Source organism: Limanda limanda, chromosome 1 (genome assembly GCF_963576545.1).
Source record: "Limanda limanda chromosome 1, fLimLim1.1, whole genome shotgun sequence".
Classification (NCBI taxonomy): Eukaryota; Metazoa; Chordata; class Actinopteri; order Pleuronectiformes; family Pleuronectidae; genus Limanda; species Limanda limanda.
The window spans coordinates 20,913,274-20,934,591 of NC_083636.1; the positions used below are offsets into that span (position 1 = coordinate 20,913,274).

Consider the following 21,318-nt stretch of genomic DNA (forward strand, 5'->3'; position numbering starts at 1 on the left):
CAACAGCTGCACAGAAACGCTTTTTTAAAATAAAAGTCCATATGTTTTGTAGCCTCTACTTTACTTTCAATAATATCTTTATTAAATCATATTGTTCTGTCCATTCTTAATATCCAACAGCTTCATCTTCCATCTTGGCTCTGCCCAGATCATTTAGTGATTAACAATAACTACAGAATCTCTGGGTCTGAGTCTTTGCGTCTCTGTGTTTTCGACCTTGAATCTAAGAGTCTGGCTCCTCGCATCTTCACGTGCGGCTGAGATCTGGCCCGGGTGCCCTCGTGCACGCGGCGACACGCGCGACCTGGTGCCACTGACCCAAACACAAAGGATCTGAGGCGCCCCCCCCCCCCCCCCGCCCCTCTCCCAAGGAATCCTGCGGAGCAGCGCAGGCGTGAAGCGAGAGGAGAGCTAACCGGAAGTCAGAGAACGGCTCCTACATAATAAAACGGGAGGAAAAAAAATTGGTTTAAAGGGATAGTTCACCCCAAAATAAGAACTCACTCTTATTTGACCCATATTTCTGTCAAGTCCAACTCGGTGAGTCAGAAGATCTGAGAGTAGCTGGAAAATTAAAAAGTCAACTAAATAAAACCTTCCTCTTCCTCTATATCAACTTTTATGTCACTCTATTTCATTATTTTTATTTTTATTTTATTCTTAATTTCTTGATTTTGATATAGTGTTCATTCAACACTATTTTAGCACTCTTACCGTTATTTAAGCTTTATTGTTAAATTATATTAATATATGATTGTTTTATTTTATAAATTTAATTTATCTAACTATATATTTATGTATATATCCATTTTGCCGAGTGCATTATTTTAACTTTTGTTTCTTTCCTTTGCTCTTGTTTTATGTCCCATGTCTTATTATTACGTGTCACATGACAGCTTCTATTTAAGCCTTTTATTGTGAAGGGCCCGGACCGGAAGCCATTTGATCTCCATGTCTCTTTGACACTTTGTTGTCTTCGTGTTGGACATGGACGTGACTTCGATCCTCGGTGCAGCGGTTTTTTGCTTTTGTCTCTTGAGGACATCAAACATCTGGAAACACTGAAGAGACAAAAAGACAAACGTCCTCATTGACTGAAGTTAGAGATCCCGTGGGGTCGGCTCGTTTTCTCCACCAGCTCCAGAAACACTCGGCCCACCCGGGGGAGGAGACGTGGACATGTTCGATTCCCTTGTGGTCGAGCGGTTTCAGGACGTGTCCAACATGTCGGACATCAACAAGGCGAATCCGCACGGCTGCGACAACGGGGCCCTGACTGACCGGTTCGGGGTTCTGGTCCAAGCGCTGCTGGCCGCGGTGGCCTTCAGCACGTTGATGCGTGAGTTCCACCTTCATCATCATCATCAACCAATCAATCAATCAATCACATTTTATTTGTATAGCCCATATTCACAAATCACAAGTTGTCTCATAGGACTTTAACATGGTGTGACATTCTCTGTCCTTTACCCTCAGCAAGAGTCAGGAAAAACTACTAAAATCCTTTTAACAGGTAAAAATACGTAGAAACCTCAGAGAGACACAAGTGAGGATCCGTCTCCCAGGACGGACAGAAGTGCAACAGATGTCAAGTGAAGGAAAACATCAAGATAAAGGTTTTAGCAGCATCGATGAGGGTAAACATTTTGAAGGATAACTTCAATACATTATGTCAAGTAGTCCTAATGCAATCATAGTCTCTGGTCAGCAGCCAGCAAGATCAGGATCCAGCATCAGGATCGGATCCACTGTAGTCCACAGTCATGGTCCACTGCCGCCAGTTAGGATCCATCATCAGCTGCCACCTCGGTCGTGGTCCAGCACCATTAGCTGATGCCAACGCGATAAAGGATCCGCCATCATCATCATCATCATCATCATCATCCTCCTCCTCCTCCTCCTCCTCCTCACAGCTGATCGTGTCCGATGCACGTTAAAGGTCACGGTTTCCACGTGGAGTTCTGTTGATGTTTGACCCCCCCCCCCCCCATCACCTCGCAAACCAAACCCCATTGACAAATAAGCAAATTAAACATTCGCTTGCTTCATGGCGTGAATATACATAAAAACCCACGTATTTTAAAACATCATCTAATCAATAAACTCCTGTTTGTAATCTCGGCTGATGTCAGGTGATGTGAATTTCACGCATTCTAAGGAAATTTCAGCTTCCGCCGCCACACAATACACAACAGCGATGTGCGTGTACAATTACTTCAGCTGTGTATTTAGATGAAATTATGTTTTGCACGTGACTCATATAAACACCCCGAGTTCCCCGTTGAGACTCATATTACGCGAATGCTTGATGTTTACTCTACCAAATGGGAATTTGTGCCACAAGCAAGGCAGCAACACTAATTGAGATGTTTTTTAATTGGAGTCTGGTGAGAGTCTGCAGAATGGCAGGTTCTGGATCCTATGCTTCCTTTAACTTCATGATAAAATCTACACATTCAGGGATTTAACATTTTAATGAGCATCAAACTCAACATTGTCTCCTGCTGCTCAGGGTCATAACACATTTGAAGAAACATGAGCCTCAGAGGATTTAATTAGGATTTTAATGACTTCTTGTAATCAGGAGTCTAATTTACTTTAATCTAGATATAAGTTAGGATATTTTGCACATTAGTTTCTGCGTTTGCAGTGAAACTAGAAGCTCTCTGTGCTCCAGACTGAACAAAGACCATTTACTGCACAATAATCTTGTGACTGTGAGGCAGCTGACTCAGTGAGCGTTTTATACTTCTGCAACATCGGTACCATTCAGCTGCCAGTTGTCCTTAGTTTAAAATATGTCACACCAGAGCCAAAACTCAACCAAGACTGAATTATATTTGCTTTATTTTTCATTTTGTCTGAATTGAAAACCTGTGAATGTGTTTATTTAGTCAGTTTTCCTTTTGTTTATGGGGTAATTTCTTGATCCCTGATTAACCTCAATGCCTCATGGAAACAGGAGTGTTGCCCCAGGCAAAAAGGACCTGCCCCCCCCCCCTCAAAGAAACGCACAAACAACGTGATACCAATGATTATTTTAGTATCAAACTCCTGAACAAAACACAGACTGTGCATTCACATCGTAATATTAGATAAGTAAAGCTGAAGTGAAAACCTCCACCACTGCTTTCAGACATGAACCCTGGACAATATCCACACACTGAGGTCCTGACATTCTCCAGAGTTTGTCTTTCAGGAGATTCTCCAGTTAGACGTGTTCGTAACAACACAGAAAATCTCCTGAGCGGTCAGGTGGGGGGGCAGAAGGAGGAGGTTAGGATGAAAAGTATGAAATACACTTATGACCCAAAACTCCTAAATCTCATCGTCCTTCCAAGTCTTTGTTGTTGTATCTTTTGTGTGTGGTTCCTCTTTTTCATTTTGTTTAGTTCTTTCCAGTTTAGAAAGTTAATTTCAGGAGATTATAGTTTAACGCTTGTCTGAAAACAGTTTAATTAGACGTCTTCAACCAAAATCCTCTAAAATTACGAAGCGTTTGGCAGAAAGTCGGTGTCACGAGGCCTCGTTAGGACGCGTCTGACTGTGATGTCATTGCCGTCTCCTGTTCATTGTTGATCAAAGAATTTTAAAGGTTCTCGTTGCTGTGAACTAATATAATCGCCTCAGGGGGAATAACGCGAATAAAAATGCGAGTACATCCAGTTAAGGATGCATGTTGTATGATCTAATAATCGCTGAGTCGTCTTTAAAAGGTCAGTGCAGCTAATCAAGCAGCTGAACCCTCGGAGCGGGGGAGAGATGCAGAATTGGGCCAGGCCTTGAGGCTGTGGGGAGGGGGGGAGATCGATGAGCTCTAACCTCCGCTCACTTACTGATTAGTAGAGAAATCGATACCACACACACACACAACCCCCCCACCCACCCCTGCTTTACATATGCAAGTGTTGTTCTTGGTCAACTCACAAGCATCTGTTCGTATTTACATGGTTTTAATTGAGTACAGCAGAGCAGTCGCAGTCCAAACAGCTGTGACCACGGCACCGGTGAACGCCACGTCACAGCCGGCGCCCGCACCAGGCGTCTGTCGGCTGAGGACGCTCGTCCTCGAGGCCGCGTCCTTCTTCCCACACTCGCACAATCCAGATAGAGGCTGAACACCCAGTGTCGCTGCCGCCGTCTGTCGACCTTCACACCTTCAGACTTTCCATTGAGAGTTTGAAAAGAGGGAAACATTTAATAGAATATAAGTAAACAATCAATTCAATCTAGAAAAAAGAGTTGCCCGTGTAAAGCACGTCTATAGGACACGTCTCCATCCTGTTCTCACATGCAAGGTCACATTCTCCGGCCCTGAGAGATGGTGAGATAGAGGAACAGTGGGCGTCTGTTCACCGTAAGCCCGGGGGCGGGGGGTCGTGGAAACAAGGATGATACGTAATGGTATGTGTTTTTAAATCTGACATCGTTCCTCCTCTGCTGAGACTCGCTGCAGAGAAACTGTTGTTGTTCTGCAGGATGAATGTCTGACGGCAACGTTATCGACTAATCGATCGTCTTTCCTGTTTGTTTTTGCAGTGAAGAGATTCCACGAGCCTGTTGGGATCAGACGACCGTGGAGGATCTGGTCAGAGAAGTTTCCTTCTTCTCTTTACTCTTCTTTTGTTTTTAACTGATCGTGCTGTCCTACATGTCAGGAAGAGTTAGTGAACAGCTGTCAGGGGACGCACAGGCCAGAGAATGACTATCAGGGATCATAAAACAAATCACAAAGACAGAAAACTGCCAAAAGACACAGAAAATGACCATGAAAACACACAAAATGACAAACAAAATACTCAAAATGACTATGATTAGACTGAAAACAACCTGAAAGACACAAAATAACCACAAAGAGACACAGAACGATGACACAGAAATGCTAAATTACCACTAAGAGATGCTAAATAAACACAAACAGAGTCCTTGTTTTATTGTTCTATTCAACCCTAACCTTGAAATTAACATTCAACGTGTTTCCCTTGAATCTTCTTCAGGTTTTACGACACATCCAAACAGGCCATCGGCGCCCTCTTCATCCACTTTGCCAACGTCTTCCTCTCCACGCTCACCGAAGAGGACCCCTGCTCGCTGTGAGTCTCACTCGGTGATGAGATGAGGTGAGAGGATCAGGGACGTCCCAACAATAACTCCTCTGTCTGCTTTTTTAAACGCAGGTATCTGATGAACTTCCTGCTCGACGCCACGCTAGGGATGCTGGTCATCTGGCTCGCCATCAAGTGCGTGTCCAAGCTGGTGGAGTACAAGCAGTGGACGCTGCTGATGTTCGGGGAGTACGGTCAGTGACTTCTTCTTCTTCTCATCTCTAACACTGACAAATGTTTTGACTGAGATTCAGACAGAAGAAGCAGCAGTTGAGGTTATATCCACCAGGGGTCGGTGTAGTGCAGCTGGAGGCAGACTGGGAGGAACCAGCTGCTGAACACATTCCCAGTGGCTTCAGAGACGGATCAACTCCAGACTGATCATTACACTCTCTCACTCTTCTGGCTTTTCTTTTGACATCCTCCCTAAATCCACCACGTGGTCACTTCTCTCCGAGGGTCAGCGGCTCAGATCAGATCTTCTGACCCTGACTCAGATACACAGGTCACAGAAATCCTTAGGTGTATACATTAAATTCCATCTAGGATGAGCTGATTCAGGTGTGAACAGTAGATAGTGGTTCTCCCACTCTCTCTCCTTGTGTGCCCCACTCCCTTGTGTGTGTGTGTGTGTGTGTGTGTCCCACTCCCTCGTCTTCCTGTCTAATGACAGACTTGTCCTCCTTTGTGTCTGCTGAGCTGGGACACCTGCACAACACACCTCTGACTTAGTGGATAGCAGGAAACACTGTTTACACTAGAGCCGGATACATTTTTACACCCTGATACTGATACCAGGGTGTTGAACCAATGTCTGACACCATATTTATATTAGAATGTAGGTAGTGACTCCTAAGATGCTGTTATCAAACCCCTCCTCCTCCCTGCTGCAGGCGACCCTCCTCAGGCGGCGGCGTGGCTCGGTCAGTGTGGCGTCTACCTGCTCATCATGGTTCTGGAGAAAGGTGCGATCAGCCTGGTGCTGCTCGTCCCCGGATGGTCCAAGGTAAAGATGCTGCTCTGGTGTTAGTGCTGCTTTCAGGGCCGATGGGGAAAAATATCCTCCTGTGACGTTATCACACCCCTGAAACAGAGAGAATCCCATTGGCCTGGGACGGTTTTTTCTTATATTCATGGTCCTATTATCTTATTATCCAGAATAAACAAGCAGGGGATGATTCATGATTTTTCTTCTGCTTGTAATGGAAACATTGACACTGTGCTCGTGCATCTGAAGAAGTTTGTTTGCTTGACATCAGGGATCATATTTGTTTATTGGGATCTTCCCTCGTCAAAGCGACAGTTCCCAAGGAATCAAAGCGCAGTTTGTTCTTTTAGTTCCCGGTAGGAAACGGTTATGTTTAGTGAAGCTCTCTGTGTTGTTTTGGAGACTTTTCCTCTGTTTAGATATCGTGATCACTGTCTTTGATCATAAGTAAACTGTGATTATAAATAGCAGGATTATGAAGATGCTGGACATGTTTATTAAAATTTTATAATAGAAATGATGAAGGAAGGAGAACTTATTCACAATATTTATAAAACTCATGGTTGAAATACAAATAAGCACATTTCCCAGTTATTTCACTGAAATCTGGACCCTAACCTTTTTTATTGAAGCCTAGAATTTATCTAGGAATTAAAATGTAAAAGTTAGGGCTGGGCAACGATTAAAAGTTTTAATCGCGATTAATCGCATGATTTCCCTGATTAATCACGATTAATCCCATTTGTATACGCAAAATCCAATAATGAATTAAAAAGTAGTGTATAGAGCAATTTTATTTTCAATGTTCTGCCATATGAACGAAAGTGCCATAACATTTGTTGTGCAAACACTTTTAACATCAGCATTTAATACAGTAGCAGTTAAATAAAATATTCAGTGTAAATCTCAACTTAACAATGTTATCAAAGCAAATACAAAATTAAAGCTCAATGCCACTGCCAGGGCATTAACGTTATCCTCTTCGTTATGAAAAATGTATACTCCTCCCTGCGTCTAACGTAGTCTATCGAGGCCTCGCTCCGCTCGCTGTTTCGTTGAGTGATTTGCTGATATCAACTGTGTGTTTTGCATTTAGGTGATATTTTAGACTGGCAGTACTCCGGTGATAAGAAAATTCACCTTGGCAGTGGCTAGAAATTACTTTGGTTCTGTCGACTCCGCCGTCTGGAAGAACTTTAAAATAAAAATGGCCATGTAAAAGCTCCGTACCCTTATCCATGGTTGTTTATCCGCCAATTATTTTCTTTTTTCCGGTTCCGCAGCAGTCAGCAACAGACTTTCACAAAATAAAAGCCTGACTTTCACAATAAAACAATAAATAATCAAACCTGAGTAAATGCGAGATAAAATAATTAATCGAGTTAACTCATCACTTGAGTTAACTCGATTAAAACGAGTTAACTTGCCCAGCCCTAGTAAAAGTAAATTAAATGTTTCTCTTCTTCTTCTCTAGTTGCAGGAGGTGTTGCTGGGCTACATTGCTAACCCTCAGCTGGAGCTGGTGCTGGTCATGCTCATCGTGCCCTTCATCGTCAACGTGAGTTTCACTGTTATCATCTTTTAGTTTATTTTAAAAAGGTGCAGCGTAAGTAACCCCGGTCTCTCTGGTTCCCCCTGCAGTCCATCATGTTCTGGGTGGTGGACAGCCTGATGATGAGGAAGTACAAGACGATGAAGGGCCTGGACGACTCCTGCGACAGCTCGGTGCAGAAGGCCGACTCGCCGCCGGGGGTGGACGGCGAGGAGTCACGGGTGAGCAACCAGTCACGGCTGGTTCTGGGTTTTCATCACCAGGGGAATCGAAGCAGCTGCTTTAGGTTCACACCAGATTTCCATGTTTTGATTCTTTAGTCCAATAACGTTTTAATACTGTTCCCACTCAATACGTTTTTTCCGTCTTTGATGATGAGAAGGAAACTTCTTTAATGTGTGTGTGAAAATATGAAAATGATTGTTGAAGTGACCACACAGTCACGCTGGGTGTCGACTGCACCTGTTGTTGTGGGGGATGAACACACACACAGAGACACACACACACAGAGAACAGCTTTTCTCTCTCGACACTTGTTTAAATGAGAAACAAACGCAGATGAATTCGCTCCAAGAAACATTGAGTCAGACCCTCGTCTCTGTCTCGTCTCGTTTCCCTGGAGTTGAGAGAATGTGAGATTCCTTTAAAATCGATTTTAATTCTCTGTAGTGGTTTGTTTTCTGTGTGGAGCTTTAAAGATGTCTTTCTGATCTGTTAATGAAAATAATTTAAAAGCTCAGTTCACCCGAATGACAAAAAGGTTCCAACATACTGAAAAATCACCTGGAGTAACTTGGATAATATTAATATAATTGATCAATGCTTTAACAATCGAATCATTATTATTATATATATATAAATATATATTATATGACTCATCTTCTCTGTGTTTGTGTGGAAACAGAAACATGGACAAAGAAATTCTAAACAGAATTTGTAATTAGGGAGCGTGACCCTGGTGCTGAGTGGGATGAGAGAGTTTGTCCCTCGCTCCTCTCGTCCTCGCCGCTGGTCATCTGCCAGGCCGCGATAAATCAAGCCTTCTCTTTGGGAATAAAAGTGACATTTAGGAGTAGTTTCCACGCGCTGATGCTATGGAAAGCAGTAGTGGAGTGGAGGAGGACAGCGGACAGAGGGGCTTTGACTTGGATGAGGTCTCAGAGGGGAGGGGGGAGGTGGGGTGTGTGGAAGCTACGGCCACAATGCTGTTGTTGATCATCTGAGGCTCTTGAGCTCCAGAGGTCTGATATCAAGCAATAATTACAAATAGAGCCTCCCAGAGATAGAAGCACTGAATCTGCTCTGCTCTTCATAGGATCTGTCTTTACATCTTTTTCCCCTCACGTCATCCTCTTATATAAAGCAGCATATGGACGTTTATCAGGCTGTTAACATCATGTGGAATTTGTCTCCTTTGGGATTTGAATCCCTGCTGCTGGAGAGAATCTACAAGGGACTTTTTTCCACTTTAGGATGGAAATGCAAATCCCAGATATTTCCGAGGAATTGACTTTTCTTACAAACATAATAAGTAGAAAAAGAAGAGAAAAGATAAAGCACATTAGAAGCAAGTGCTGCAAGTGCAAGGATATTTATAAAGCACAAGAGCTGTACGTGAAAAACGGAACTTTCAGCAGTGCACTGAAATCTTACCAGGACTTCCACTGTTAAAATATCTGATCTTGGGCTGCGTTCTTAATATGTGAAAGACAAACTCTTTTAACACGATGTCCTCTCTCAGGTGCTGCTGACCGAGACGGACACGGATGAGACATCGTCGGAGGAGGAAGAGGAGGAGCCCGGTGATGAGGGCCCAGTCCCCAGTGTGCATTATTCAGGGGGACCAATAAGACCCAGCTGGGTGCTGGTGTAAAACCAGGTGACGTCCGACTCATCCATCCACTGTCCACTCACACTTAGGAGCCCAAATAAAAAGTCTAAATATCAGCAACTAAAGGTCGTATAACGTGCGAATGTGAACACTGCAGCTGCCTTCTTCTTCTGCACTAAAGGTGTGAATCGTTACAGGTGGAGCCCGGCTCTGTAGATGCATGAACATCAAACTGCATTCTGGGATTTTTAAAAAGCTCTTTATCCTCTCACCGTGCTGCCTCCGCTCAGCTGCAGCGCGGCTTCAGAGCGTGACCACATCTGAACATGTGAGGAGAGATTATCCAGCCGCAGCCGCAGGGCAAAGCAAACGTGGAAGTCAAATGAATCCGTCCTTCTTTTCCACAACGGGGACTTTTTTAAGTGAAGTATCTTTTCCATATATATCAAAAAGTGCTTTAAAGCTTTACTCAATCAAATATAATCACTCAAATCTGCCTTTTATTAACGAAGGTGTAATTTATAGTCACGGTTTTACTCCTTTGCTGCTTTTAAAGATAAGAGATGTGGGAAAGTGTTCAGTGGTGGAGAAAAGGACCAAGTCACAGTTTTATTTTGAGTCTGTGTGACAATTAATTAATGACAAAATATACATGAATCAAAACCAAAGGAACCATTAAAGAAAATATGAGATTAGCAAAGATTTTGAGAAAAATATGTCACTTATATTAAGTCTAAAATTAAGAGACAAATGAGTATTTAAACATTTTGATATAAATGAGAGAATCGAAACAACTCTTGTGTCAGTCTGTTAAATACGTAGCGGGTTAGCTTAGCTTAGCATAAAGACTGTAAATTGGTGTGGCTCCGTCCATAAACCAGTTATCATACAGATGTGAGTAAAATGGTGTTAATCTCCTCAAAAATACATATTTTACAAAATGGGAAACGATTCTTCTAAAGACGTTTCCTTCATTTTGTCAATATTAAAACACAAAAGTTATTCTAAAATGATACAGAACTGTCCCTAATGAAATGTTCTACTCCCTCGTGGGAGTTCTCTCTGTGGGAGGACGCAGCAGCTGTTTGCAACTCGTGGCACATGTCTTTATTTATTCTGTTTATATTTTATATAAGTATTTGACTTTATATATATTGTGCTCTGATCTGTGGTGACAGTGGAATAGAATGATTTTTTTTTAGTGTGTGTGATGTAAACGGGAGAAATTTCCGAGTCGTCGCCAAACTACAGTTTTAAATTCCGACTGAATCGAAGCAAGTGACTTTTGTATATTAATCATCGTCATGTCAGTTTACTTGTTTACATTTATAGATTTCACATATTCCGTATATTCTGTCTTGATTTATTTTGTATTCCAACGTAGCTTTCTGTATTTTTATTTTTTTTTAAATAAATGAAATGACGCACACAGCACGTCCCTTAAGTGTCGTCATCGGGTCGAACCACGGTGCTTCTGTATGTCTTAAATCTGTACGATGAATAAAATGGCTGACACACAAACTCGTGGTCTGGTGTTGAATTCCTGCGGCGGGGGGGGGGGCGATGACAGACAAGCTGAGTGGGACCTGGTCGGAGCACACCTGTGTGGGTGGGGCTGGCAGCCCTGTGACCTCCGGCTGATGACAGGGAGGACTATGGAGCTGTGTCTGTGTGTGATGTGTGTGTGTGTGTGTGAGATGTGCATGGCGTCACTGGCGCTGGGACAAGGGGTTAGTTACGTGGGTCGGCCTCGCTGGTAACCAGATGTGATCTTCAGGCCCAGTTTAAGATGTGTTGACGTGCGTGTTATGTGCAAACATGCATGACCAATCTTTACTGGTTGTGTGTTTTTTATGCTTCACAAACCAGCCTGAAAAAATGTGGGTTTTAAATATTTTATTTACAAGTACAAAATTATTTTTAAAAATCACACGTCGGTTGTATTAAAAAAACATTGAATTTCTATTAGAAAAAGTAAAAAAATATATTCAGGAGGGACGACTGTGGGCGAGGAGAAGTGAGAAGTGACGTCTTGATGGTTGGAACCTGTGGTTTTGAATCTACGTGATGTGATGTAAGGTAAAAGGAGTTAATAATTGCGTTTGACTCGTGTCTCCTCACGCGCTGTTGGTCCCGTGGGGCCAGTCCCCCGTGTCGAACATGTGCGGCGCCAGGTAGTCCTCGTACCGGCCGTCGATCAGCTTGGCTGCGTTGTTCCTGGCGAACCAGCAGTCCACGCTCTGCGTCCCGCTGTAGATCCGTCGGCTCTTCTGCACCACGGGCACAGAGCGGCCCTTCACCTTCAGCACCTGAGAGGGCTTCACGTCCCCCCCCGCAGGAAGCTGGGCCAGTCCCACGTCCTCGTACAGGAACTGACCTGCAAGTGGGACATATCAGAGGTTCACGTTATTTCAGAGTTAAACAGAACTTTGGTCACCTAAACTTCACTGAGGAAAATGTAGGCTTATGATGGTCTGCTGGAAGAAATCTTTGCTTTATTGCTTAACTTTAATTAAATTAAAGTGTGCAGAGCCTTTTGGCCTCTATGCCGACTGACATACAAAGGAAATGCATCTCGAACTGCATTTAAACATCTCTGAGACCCGATGCTCACCCAGCAGACCGTGGCAGTTGTGGGACAGCCCCTTGCTGTTTCCGATGTAGAAGCCCAGATGGTCCCTCTGGTACGGAGCCGGGTTCTTGTACTGATGCAGCAGGATCACGAAGCTGATGTTCCCTCCGACCGTCACAGTCACGTTGGACTTTCCCACGATGGACACGGACAGCACGCCGCTGTCCACGGCGACGGTGGAGTGGCAGGGCAGAACCATGCGGTCCCGCCCGTCCAGGATGACTTTCTTCGGGGTCACCTCGATGTAGGCGCGTCTGGGACGATCCACCACGATGATGATGGTGCTGAAGTAGGTGCGCTGCTGCTTGTGGCTGCCTGGTGGAGCTGGGGCGCCGATTAGCTTCCCGTTCACTGTCACGCCTGCAGAACGGGAGTGGACCCCCACCAAAGTAAAACATGGTTTAGACCTTGAAGTGAAGATACCTCTTTTATGATTTGTTTTTGATGAGTCTTACCTGAGTACTTGTGATCAGAGACCAGGCTCAGGACGTGTCCAGGTTCACCGTTGATGTTGAAGCACACGGTCAGTTTGCTGAGAGGGAACTCCACCACGAAGTGAGGGTCGCCATCCGCTGAAGGGGGGGGAGTCAAAGGGGACGAGGGGGGGAAAAGAGACGATGCATTAGCTGCAAGCAACAGCAAGAGGGTCTGAAGGTGGAGGGAAGTGGAATGTCCCATTTGAGAGCATCGCGTTCATTTAATTTGACTTATTTCTGACTAAAACAGTAAAATAAGGGAAGGAATTCATTAGACAGTGTGAATGAAAGAGATGTGAGCTATAGTCAGACGGATGGAGCTGGATAGTATGGAGATACAGATGTGGTTGCAGGATATAAGTCAACATGGCAGAGTTGTCAGATGTTCTAAGGGCTTCCACCTCAGGTTAAGTTTACTTTATCTTCAGCCGGATTGTCCTCCGGCCTGTGAGAACTAGCTGAGATGAATAGAGCAGCGATGAAGATGAGAGAGGAAGAGTAATGACGGGGTCATTAGGCCTCACTAACTGCCTCTGATGGGGTCCCTCTCTTTACTGTATAACACATGCACAAACATCCACTTTGTGCCTTCTACCCACAGTGTGTGTGTGTGTGTGTGTGTGTGGCCGTGAACACGCACTTGCATGTTTAAAGAGCCATGTAGGGACCTGTGCTGGTATTTCAATTAGACCCTGCATGCTCTTTCCTCTTTCCAGGTCATCCTCACAAACATCCCTGAACCTCTCGCTGTCTGAGGAACATCCAAATTAGAGGCTGTCCACACAGAGAGAGTCTACTGTACCCCCCCCCCCCCCCCCCCCCGCTTCTCTTTAAAGTTTTACTGTGGTAAACACTTTGTATATTTGCTCAAAGTTCCTTCACGGTTCAGAGTCTATCAGATGAGATGAAACAGGAGAACATGTAGAAGTGCTTTTACATGCGGGAGAGAGAAGGCGGAGTCACCTGATGTCTTGGAGACGGTGATGGATTTCTTGGCTGGTCTCCTCTCGACTTTACCTGCAACCAAGAGAATATTGATTTAATGCAATGAGTCAAACAGACTTTTTATTTGTCCGTACTACTAAGCTAGTTTTCGAGAAGTTGTAGGTTTCAATCCCCTGTGTTCTCCGACAACCTCACCAACTGTGTTGCTCGGAGATGAGGTCTGGCTGCCCGGCTTCACTTTGGACGCCTCTGAGTTCTCGTCCTCGATGTCCCTCGGCAGCTCATTGGCAGCTGAGACAGTCTCACCGGACGCCGGCTTGATGGTGGGCGCCGGAGCCATGGTGCCGTCGGCCAGGACCTCGGGCTTCTCCACCACCAGGTTGGTGAGGGGCGTGAGGAAGTGGTAGGTCAGGGAGAGGTTGGTGGCTTGGTGAATGTGGTCCTCCCGCTCTTTGCTGGTTTGGCTGAGCAGCCGCGACCGCAGCCCCTCTTTCACGCTCAGGAAACCCCAGAGACGTTCCACAAAGTCCTCTGCAATCGAACCCAGAGCGACTCCTAGTCCCTGTGCGCTCCCCGGGGCCTTAGCTCCAGCCGCCATCGCTGCCCTCGCTTCTTTCACATGCTTCTCGGTCTCTAGTTGTCGGTGCCGCAGCGGCACGTCGGTCTCCAGGATGATGCTCCTGTCGTTGTTGCTGGCAGTGACCTGGACGTGGAGCGATTCTGCACTTTGGTTTGTGAGCTTCCCGGCGATGACGATCTCCGAACCGTTGAAGTAGTTGGTGAAGAGACGCTGAGTCACGTACTGCACAGAGTCGTCGGTGTAGTTGATCCTTATGTCCGAGAGCAGAGGAGTTCCTATCTCTTCGTAGAACCTGGAATGAGACGAGCAGCAGATTATTACACAGGTGTTTAAATACTGTTGAACAGCAAGGTAACAATCAGGGTTCCTAGTAAATTGAGGGAAGGGAACAAGGGAGTAACTCCAGATTTCATCAGAAGTCGTGTTCATCCAAGCAAACCGCCCTTCGGCCTTAAACCCTGTTGTTTTCTTTAAGCTACCGCAATCCCACTTCAGAGGATTGTGTCCTCTCTGTGTGCGTGTGCATGAGTCCGTGTTGTCACGCCGCAGTAAACTTCCTCACCTCTCGACCAGCGTGTTTGTTCAAGCAGGACGAGGGTTATTATCTGTAGAGTCTATCTGTTAACTCCATGTACATACTCAGACGCAGGTTTCACAACACAAGCTCACATTCCTGCTCCACTGAACAAACACCTTGTGTGCCCCGGTGCGGAAGAGGGAGAGAAGAGGGCTGAGGGTAAGAGAAAGAAAGAGGGAGGCTGTTGTGGACTGTGGCCGTCACACGGTGGAGTTGATTAAAGTGGTCTGTTGTCAGCACCGGCACATTTGCACAGTTCGTTCCTCCGCAGCTTGATGAGAGATGGAGGTTTCGTGTCAGACGGGCATGACGGAGGGATTAGCTGAGTTAATTGCTTAATAAGAGGTGGATCAGATTTTTTAGAAGAGGCAAAGAACTGGACGTGAATTACTTACTTTAAGAAATATTCAGTTCCGTCATCGTATAAGTTAAAAACTCAAGGCTTTGTTATTTATCTGTTATCTGAAGTTTCTAGTATGTGAGTTGTGGGACACGTGATTTTCTGGGTTGTGCAATGTGCAGACATCTTTCAAGAAATATTTACAGCGAGTCAGAAAACAGATGCAGCACTCCCACATTCCCCACCGGAGCAGACGCACTCTCACCCTTTGAGCATGGCGCTGGCGTCGGCCTCCTCGTTGATGCGTCTCATCATCCCACAGTTCTCCAGCGCCATGCGCTCCAGCAGCCGATAGTCCACGTCGTTTCCAATCCCGATGGTGAAGATGCAGAACTTCTCCTGCACGATCGAGCGGGTGTTCCCCAGGATCGCCGTGGAGAGCGTCTGCCCGACTGTGGGTCGCCCGTCCGTCAGGAAGATCATCAGGGACACGCTGTTGGGGCCGGCGTCCGGGCCTGAGAGGAATTTGCGGAGCAGCAAGGAGCCGGTGTGGATGGCACTGTCGATGTTTGTACCTGCAGGTCCAGAAGTGTTACTGGTACTCGTATGAAAATATCATGGTTATGGAAATACAGGGAACTTATTATAGACAAACAGCTGAGTGATGATGAGGACATCAGAGTCTCACCTCCCGTTGGCACCAGCATGTAGACGAACTTCTTGGCGTCTCGGATGTTGAGCGGCGTCACGGGAACGAGGCGACTCGGCTGCCAGACTTTGATCCGGGTGGAGAAGCTGACGAAGTTGAAGCTGTCTCCGGGACGCAGGTCCCTCAGGATGGTCAGCAGGGCGTCTTTCGTCTGGAGGGGGGAGACAGACATTCATATTTCACGACAGAATGGATAAATATTTTGTCTGTTTTGTTGCCTTAATTGACTCCTCTCATGCTTTCAAATCAGAATAAAGTATTAAGAAGTCCTCAGATCTTTGCTTTGCTCCTGAAACTCGGCTCCAACAGTAACTGAAACGTTTTCTCACCAAAAAGTTTCCTTTGATAGAATTCTGTATTTCTCCTGCATTAGTTTGATTTTCACGCTGCCGGCTCATCGACACAAAGGCTTCTTCCTGTCCTGCAGTTTCACATTGTGCTCGATGCAGCCCTGAGCGTGGGTGCGATATATAATTTGGCGCTGGGTGGGGGGGGGGTTTACAGATGCCTCTACGAGCTGTGTACAGCAGAGGTCAGACCCGCGGGCTGAAGCCTTCTATTGTGAAGCCGCATCCAAACACACATGTTGTTCTGTTCCTGCGGCCCGATGGGTGGGGGGGGGGACGGATCAGCGGGTCGAGGGTGCCGTTGTCTCCAGAGTTCCATGACCCCATCGCCGCTGACCTTCCTCCCTCACAGCGCCGCCTTGTGCTGCGCGTTTTCCACTTTGTCTTTCTCCACGAAAATCTGTTTTTTCGGTTTCTTCCGTCGTTTCTGTTTCTGTTTCTCCTCTCGTCTCGTGGCAGCTGCACGGATCCGGCCGGGGGATTGACGTGCTGCTGCAGACGGAGGGAAAAGGTCTGATATTGATATTCCAGAGTGGGAGTGGGGGGGGGGTGTCAGGTTTCTGATCCTTTACACTCATTTGAGATCCTGCTTGATATGACAGCAAACTGCTGTTGAACAGGAAATAGGAGTGTTTGAAAATGTATCAGATTTCCCCTGAGTCTCCAATTTACACTGAATTCAAACAGAATCTTCAATTATCATGTTTTAATAATAACTTCATTAAATGATAAATGTGATGAGTCACTCCTGTTCTCCGACAGTTTGTTTTTATTGCCTTTTCCTGTTTCCTTCTTTTTTTTAAACCTGTAATCAAGGTTTTGTGAGACCTCTGTGACCTTTGACCTTTCACCACCAAATCCTAATCAGTTCATCCTCGAGTTTGAAGTGAACGTTTGCACCAAATCTGAAGAGATTCCCTCAAGGTGTTGTTCAGAGATCGTGTTCACAAGCCGAAAATATCAAGTTTCATATTCCTTCATGTTCATTGTAATAAAATCGTCCAAGATGAGAAACTTATGACGTCAGTGAAGGAAGGAAAATGGATTAAAACTAATCTGCAGGAGACGTTGACCTCAGCTCACAGGAAATGGACGTAACTTATACGTGATACATCTGCTGAAGCTCTAATTGAACAGCCGCTCTCTAGATTTGCTTCACCTGCTTGATCTTCGTCCCCACCATGGAGGCGCTGGTGTCGATCACAAACACCACGTTCTTGGGAACCACCGGCAGGTCCTTGGGGGCGAAGTAGTGGACAAAATGTCCGTTTAAAACCTGGAAGAGACGAAAGAGAAAAAGAAAGAGAGAGACAGATGAGGTGAAGGAGACGCAGCCGGAGCGTGAGATCAGATTCAGGAGTCGTGCATATTTGTTGGTTGAAATCTGTTGTGGAGACGGAGAGAGGAGTTTGGCAGCGGAGGGAGGCCGGTGGCAGTACGCCAGAGAAATGAGTAACAGGTGTGTATGTGTGTGTGTGTGTGCAGCTGGTTGAGAAATGTGTTGTGTTATGCTTCTTCACAGACCAAACTCTGACTCGTGTGTGTTTATTGTGTGTTTGTCGGTTTCTCGCCTGAATGTCCCCGATGCCCAGGTCTCGCTGGACGTCGTAGCGGATCACGAAGTCTCCCAGGAGGCCGTTGGTCGTGATCTTGGCCTGTTGGACGATGCTGGGGCTGAACGTGATCCTGCAGACGTTCTTCTCGTGCTTGATGGCCGTGGTGATGGGAGGCTCGGGCCTGGCTGCAGCACAAAGAGAGGAAGTGTGTGTTTGTGTGTCGTGAGCTAGGAGCAGAAATAAACTGTGGCCGGTTCCCTTTGGAATACGTACCTGGTGCTTTGCCGTTTCGCAGCGGCAGCACCTCCAGGTCCCTGATCGGCGAGTGGTCGGCGATGGTGACGTCCAGGCTGAGGCGGCTGACCAGCTGCAGCGGGCGCAGGCTGGTCACGTGCTCGTAGCGTCCCAGGCGGCGCTGCAGAAGCTCCTCGTAGGTGAGCAGGAACACGGCCCGGTTCCTCCCCGGGATGCTGACGGCCATTTTAAACACCTCCACCTCCGGCTCAGAGCTGGAGGCAGCAGAGAGTGGTCACTTGAGAACACTTGGGTTTTAAAGGAACAGTTTGAACGTAAGTGTTATATAAGGAGATTATGTAGAACCTGCCTGGCTTTTGAAATTTTTGAAATTTTTTATTTTTTTCAGTGGAGTGAGTGAATCACAAAATTCCTTTTTCATGAAATGTCACTTTTCTCATGACGACTGGAAACGTGATGTCACTTCTTCCATAAATCAGATTTATATGACATCTTTGTCTCGGAGGAGCAGTGATGGTCACACACACACAGACACACACACACACAGACACAAAGACACATACACAGGCTCTGTGTGGCGGTTGGAGATGATGTATTATCAATGTGTTTGCAAAATAGGAATATTAGAGGGAGCGAGCGCTGCTGTGTAATTAGGAGGAGACGCCAGTCCACAGGAGTGGCCACACACACACACACACACACACACACACACACACACACACACACACACACACAGACACGCACACAAACACACACAAAAACACACACACGCTCACTCAGGTTTCTCTCACCTTGCGTCACCTGACTCCTTGTGTTTGGGTTTGCCGTTGTCCTGCTTGACCTTCTTTTCCCTGGGCCTGACCTCACTCTGGTAGACACGCCCTCCGATGATCCTGGTTCACGGGGGTCAAAGGTCGAGGATTAGGAGATTCAGGACCACCTATTGTCGCAGTGCAACTGGGTTTTCTCTCAATCTGTGGCCAGTAATCCTGCTGGTCCCAGTTTTAACGGGTACGAGTCTTGAACGAGCTACAGTCACTGTGAGGATTTTAACAGCAGAATAAAAGTCTTTCTACTCACATCTCCACAGCAACTAAAACATCATAAATCCTTCCAACCAGTAAATAAGTTTCAAATTCTTCCTTCCTTCCTTCTACATCTTTACATTTTAATAAGCTCTTTGAATTATAAGACTGAAAACTGACTGTAAGTATGACAATTTCTAAATCTTGCCAAACCTTATAGATAACAACAAGTGTTCATTACATTCAAATGAAAGAAGATTATTTTCAAACTGTGGGTTTGTCAAAAGTGTCAAATCAATGAGTCATGAGCCAGAACCCCTGAGCAGGACTTTCATAAAGTGTTGGATCTTAACTGTGCAGTGAAAACTTGTGTCTCCATCTTTGATCTGTAGGATTTGTGTGTCTTTGCAGCAGCTGAAAACTCCTCAGAAGTATATTTCTATAAGATTAAAATAAGGAAGTTCCCCGGTTCCTCTACACTCCCATCTTTGCTCTGCTCATCTTATTAATGAACTCCTGCTTCCAGCTCCTGTTGGCTTCTTGAGACCTGTGAGACCTGTGAGACTCTTACATGGTGAAGTTGGAGACATAAGCTCCAGCGGGGATCTGGAAGTGGAAGACCCCCTCGCTGGCGGCCGAGTGCCGGTTGAGCATCGCGCAGTAGACCGCGGTGAAGGCATAGCGCGAGATGATGGTGGTCTTGATGGTGAGTTCCTGGATGTGAGGTTTGATTTCCTGCAAAACAAAACGTCCGAACATTAAACCTGGACCTGGAGGCGGAATCTGGCTCCGATGCTACGAGCTGGTTTTACGTGTCTCTGTTGTGCTTATTGATAAGTGAGTCGTTCAGGAGATGATCTCAACTCAGGGAATCTGAACTTCTCTGTTTTGGCATTAATAAAGCAGAAAAGGGATTTTTTTTTTCCCCCTGAGCTGTGATCCAGCGCATTACAGCTGCACATCTGTGCGTCACGCCCAAAGTTAGGGAAGAGAAAAGTCACTTCTTAATAAGTTAAAGTAGGTCATGCATTCTGGATCATAGGGCTTGTGATATTTAAATGTTTTCTTTATGTCAGGGGGTCAAATCCTCTATAGATCAAACCATAAACTCAGAATAAAGTCACAATAAAGTCACAATATATCAATATTTATCATCTGTGCCAAATTGGGACAGAAATGTGCTGTTTATCCCTTTGAGTAATATCTTAAAAAGTCTGTTTATCTTTGCTCTCCATTAAAATTGTATTTTAAAAGTAGAATAAAACAATAATTAATCGAACCCAAACCTTTAACTCCTGAACTAAAGGTTGGAATCTGCTGTAAATCTGACTTTACCTTGGTCAGTAAGGTTTTCACCTGTCGAGGGACCCTGCGCGGACTCTGTGGGGACAAAAAGGAACCAGGTCACACATGAGGGACAATCCAAAAAGTCCAAACTCCTGCATGAGCCACACAAACAATCTTACAATGTCCAAATCAAAGTCAGCCAAGTCTAAATCCAGTTCCTCTCCCAGTTGTGCCAGTGCCCCGGGGATGGCACAGACCAGTAGCGTCCTGAGCAGCAGCAGCAGCATCTCGTCGTCCTGCTCCGTGGAAAGTCAGCAGCAGGAATGAGACATGTCCCCGGGTCTCAGCGAGCTTCCGGAGCGGAGTGACCGGCCGGAGGAGCGAGTGACACGGCGTGAGGAGGAGGAGGAGGACGCCCCCCCACCGGAGGAGAGAGGATGAAGAGCTCTGGAGGCTGCTGCTGCTGCTGCTGCTGCCTGTAGGGGGCGTCGTTGCTTTGTTCTGTTATTACGCGTAAAGACCAGAAAACAAATACAAATACACAGTCAGCAATAGGATGGGTATTTTTTATATTATTCACATAGGATTAAAAGGCATTTAACATTCAAGACCATCAAGCACTTGAATAATCCCTGTTCCTGTAAAAAACACTAAATCAATCCATAATTTCTCAATATGTTTATTTATGGATTTCAACTTTCTTTGTCTTGCTTTTAATAAAAGTAATTTACTGTATTTTTAAAGCATTAACAGTCAATAAAAAAAGCAATACAATACAGTAAAATCTGATAAATACCTTTGTTCACCACTAGTTGGCTGATCTGAGCCCAAAAGTCACGTACACGTAAAATATTAGAGTTAGAAAAGCATTGAACAAATGTATTTCTAGTTTGAAGTTCATGCAACACAGGAGCTGGAGTTTACAGGAGGCAACTGAAGGCAACACGCCACTGCCATAAAGTGTAATGAGCTGCACTCATAATTAATAATACACATTTTAATAGTTTCCCTCTAACTTTTACCATTTAAACTATACAAGACAAAGCTTTATAATCAAAGGGAAATGATTACAACTAAAAAAAACTGAAAAACTTCGTCTTCAGGTAATTGATC

The 21,318-nt window shown here is 45.4% G+C and overlaps 2 protein-coding genes across 4 annotated transcripts; one reads left to right on the plus strand and one right to left on the minus strand.

The window, feature by feature from the left end:
- The first annotated feature begins 984 nt into the window (after positions 1-984).
- On the plus strand, positions 985-10,997 carry tmem110l (transmembrane protein 110, like). 3 transcript variants are annotated; one of them, XM_061079137.1, is made up of 9 exons: positions 985-1,339; positions 4,540-4,588; positions 4,998-5,093; positions 5,178-5,299; positions 5,999-6,111; positions 7,568-7,651; positions 7,735-7,866; positions 9,387-9,524; positions 9,674-10,997. In XM_061079137.1, the coding sequence occupies exons 1-8, from the start codon at positions 1,180-1,182 to the stop codon at positions 9,516-9,518; spliced, it is 888 nt and encodes a 295-aa protein (XP_060935120.1). In that variant the 5' UTR covers positions 985-1,179; the 3' UTR covers positions 9,519-9,524; positions 9,674-10,997. The 3 variants fall into 3 exon arrangements, with proteins under 3 accessions (XP_060935120.1, XP_060935113.1, XP_060935127.1); XM_061079130.1 differs by having other exon boundaries at positions 9,387-10,997; XM_061079144.1 differs by lacking the exon at positions 985-1,339 and adding an exon at positions 3,973-4,404 and having other exon boundaries at positions 9,387-10,997.
- A 371-nt stretch (positions 10,998-11,368) lies between these two features.
- itih5 (inter-alpha-trypsin inhibitor heavy chain 5) lies at positions 11,369-20,694 on the minus strand. Its single transcript, XM_061073933.1, has 14 exons — positions 20,385-20,694; positions 20,254-20,298; positions 19,490-19,653; positions 18,685-18,786; positions 17,912-18,147; positions 17,654-17,823; positions 17,242-17,358; positions 15,715-15,886; positions 15,292-15,601; positions 13,725-14,401; positions 13,548-13,601; positions 12,564-12,680; positions 12,091-12,468; positions 11,369-11,853 (listed from the first exon to the last, which is right to left on the minus strand). The coding sequence occupies exons 1-14, from the start codon at positions 20,490-20,492 to the stop codon at positions 11,594-11,596; spliced, it is 2,910 nt and encodes a 969-aa protein (XP_060929916.1). The 5' UTR covers positions 20,493-20,694; the 3' UTR covers positions 11,369-11,593.
- Positions 20,695-21,318: the final 624 nt, after the last annotated feature.

What these genes read in the sequence shown, in the direction of transcription:
- tmem110l (XM_061079130.1), top strand. Translation starts at nt 1,180, where the DNA reads ATGTTCGATTCCCTTGTGGTCGAGCGGTTTCAGGACGTGTCCAACATG. An exon ending in GGCCTTCAGCACGTTGATGC is followed by an intron (nt 1,340 to 4,539) that starts GTGAGTTCCACC and finishes TTGTTTTTGCAG; the next exon opens with TGAAGAGATTCCACGAGCCT. An exon ending in TCGTCCCCGGATGGTCCAAG is followed by an intron (nt 6,112 to 7,567) that starts GTAAAGATGCTG and finishes CTTCTTCTCTAG; the next exon opens with TTGCAGGAGGTGTTGCTGGG.
- itih5 (XM_061073933.1), bottom strand. Translation starts at nt 20,492, where the DNA reads ATGCTGCTGCTGCTGCTCAGGACGCTACTGGTCTGTGCCATCCCCGGG. An exon ending in GCGAAACGGCAAAGCACCAG is followed by an intron (nt 17,824 to 17,911) that starts GTACGTATTCCA and finishes TTTGTGCTGCAG; the next exon opens with CCAGGCCCGAGCCTCCCATC. An exon ending in CATGCTGGTGCCAACGGGAG is followed by an intron (nt 15,602 to 15,714) that starts GTGAGACTCTGA and finishes CTGGACCTGCAG; the next exon opens with GTACAAACATCGACAGTGCC.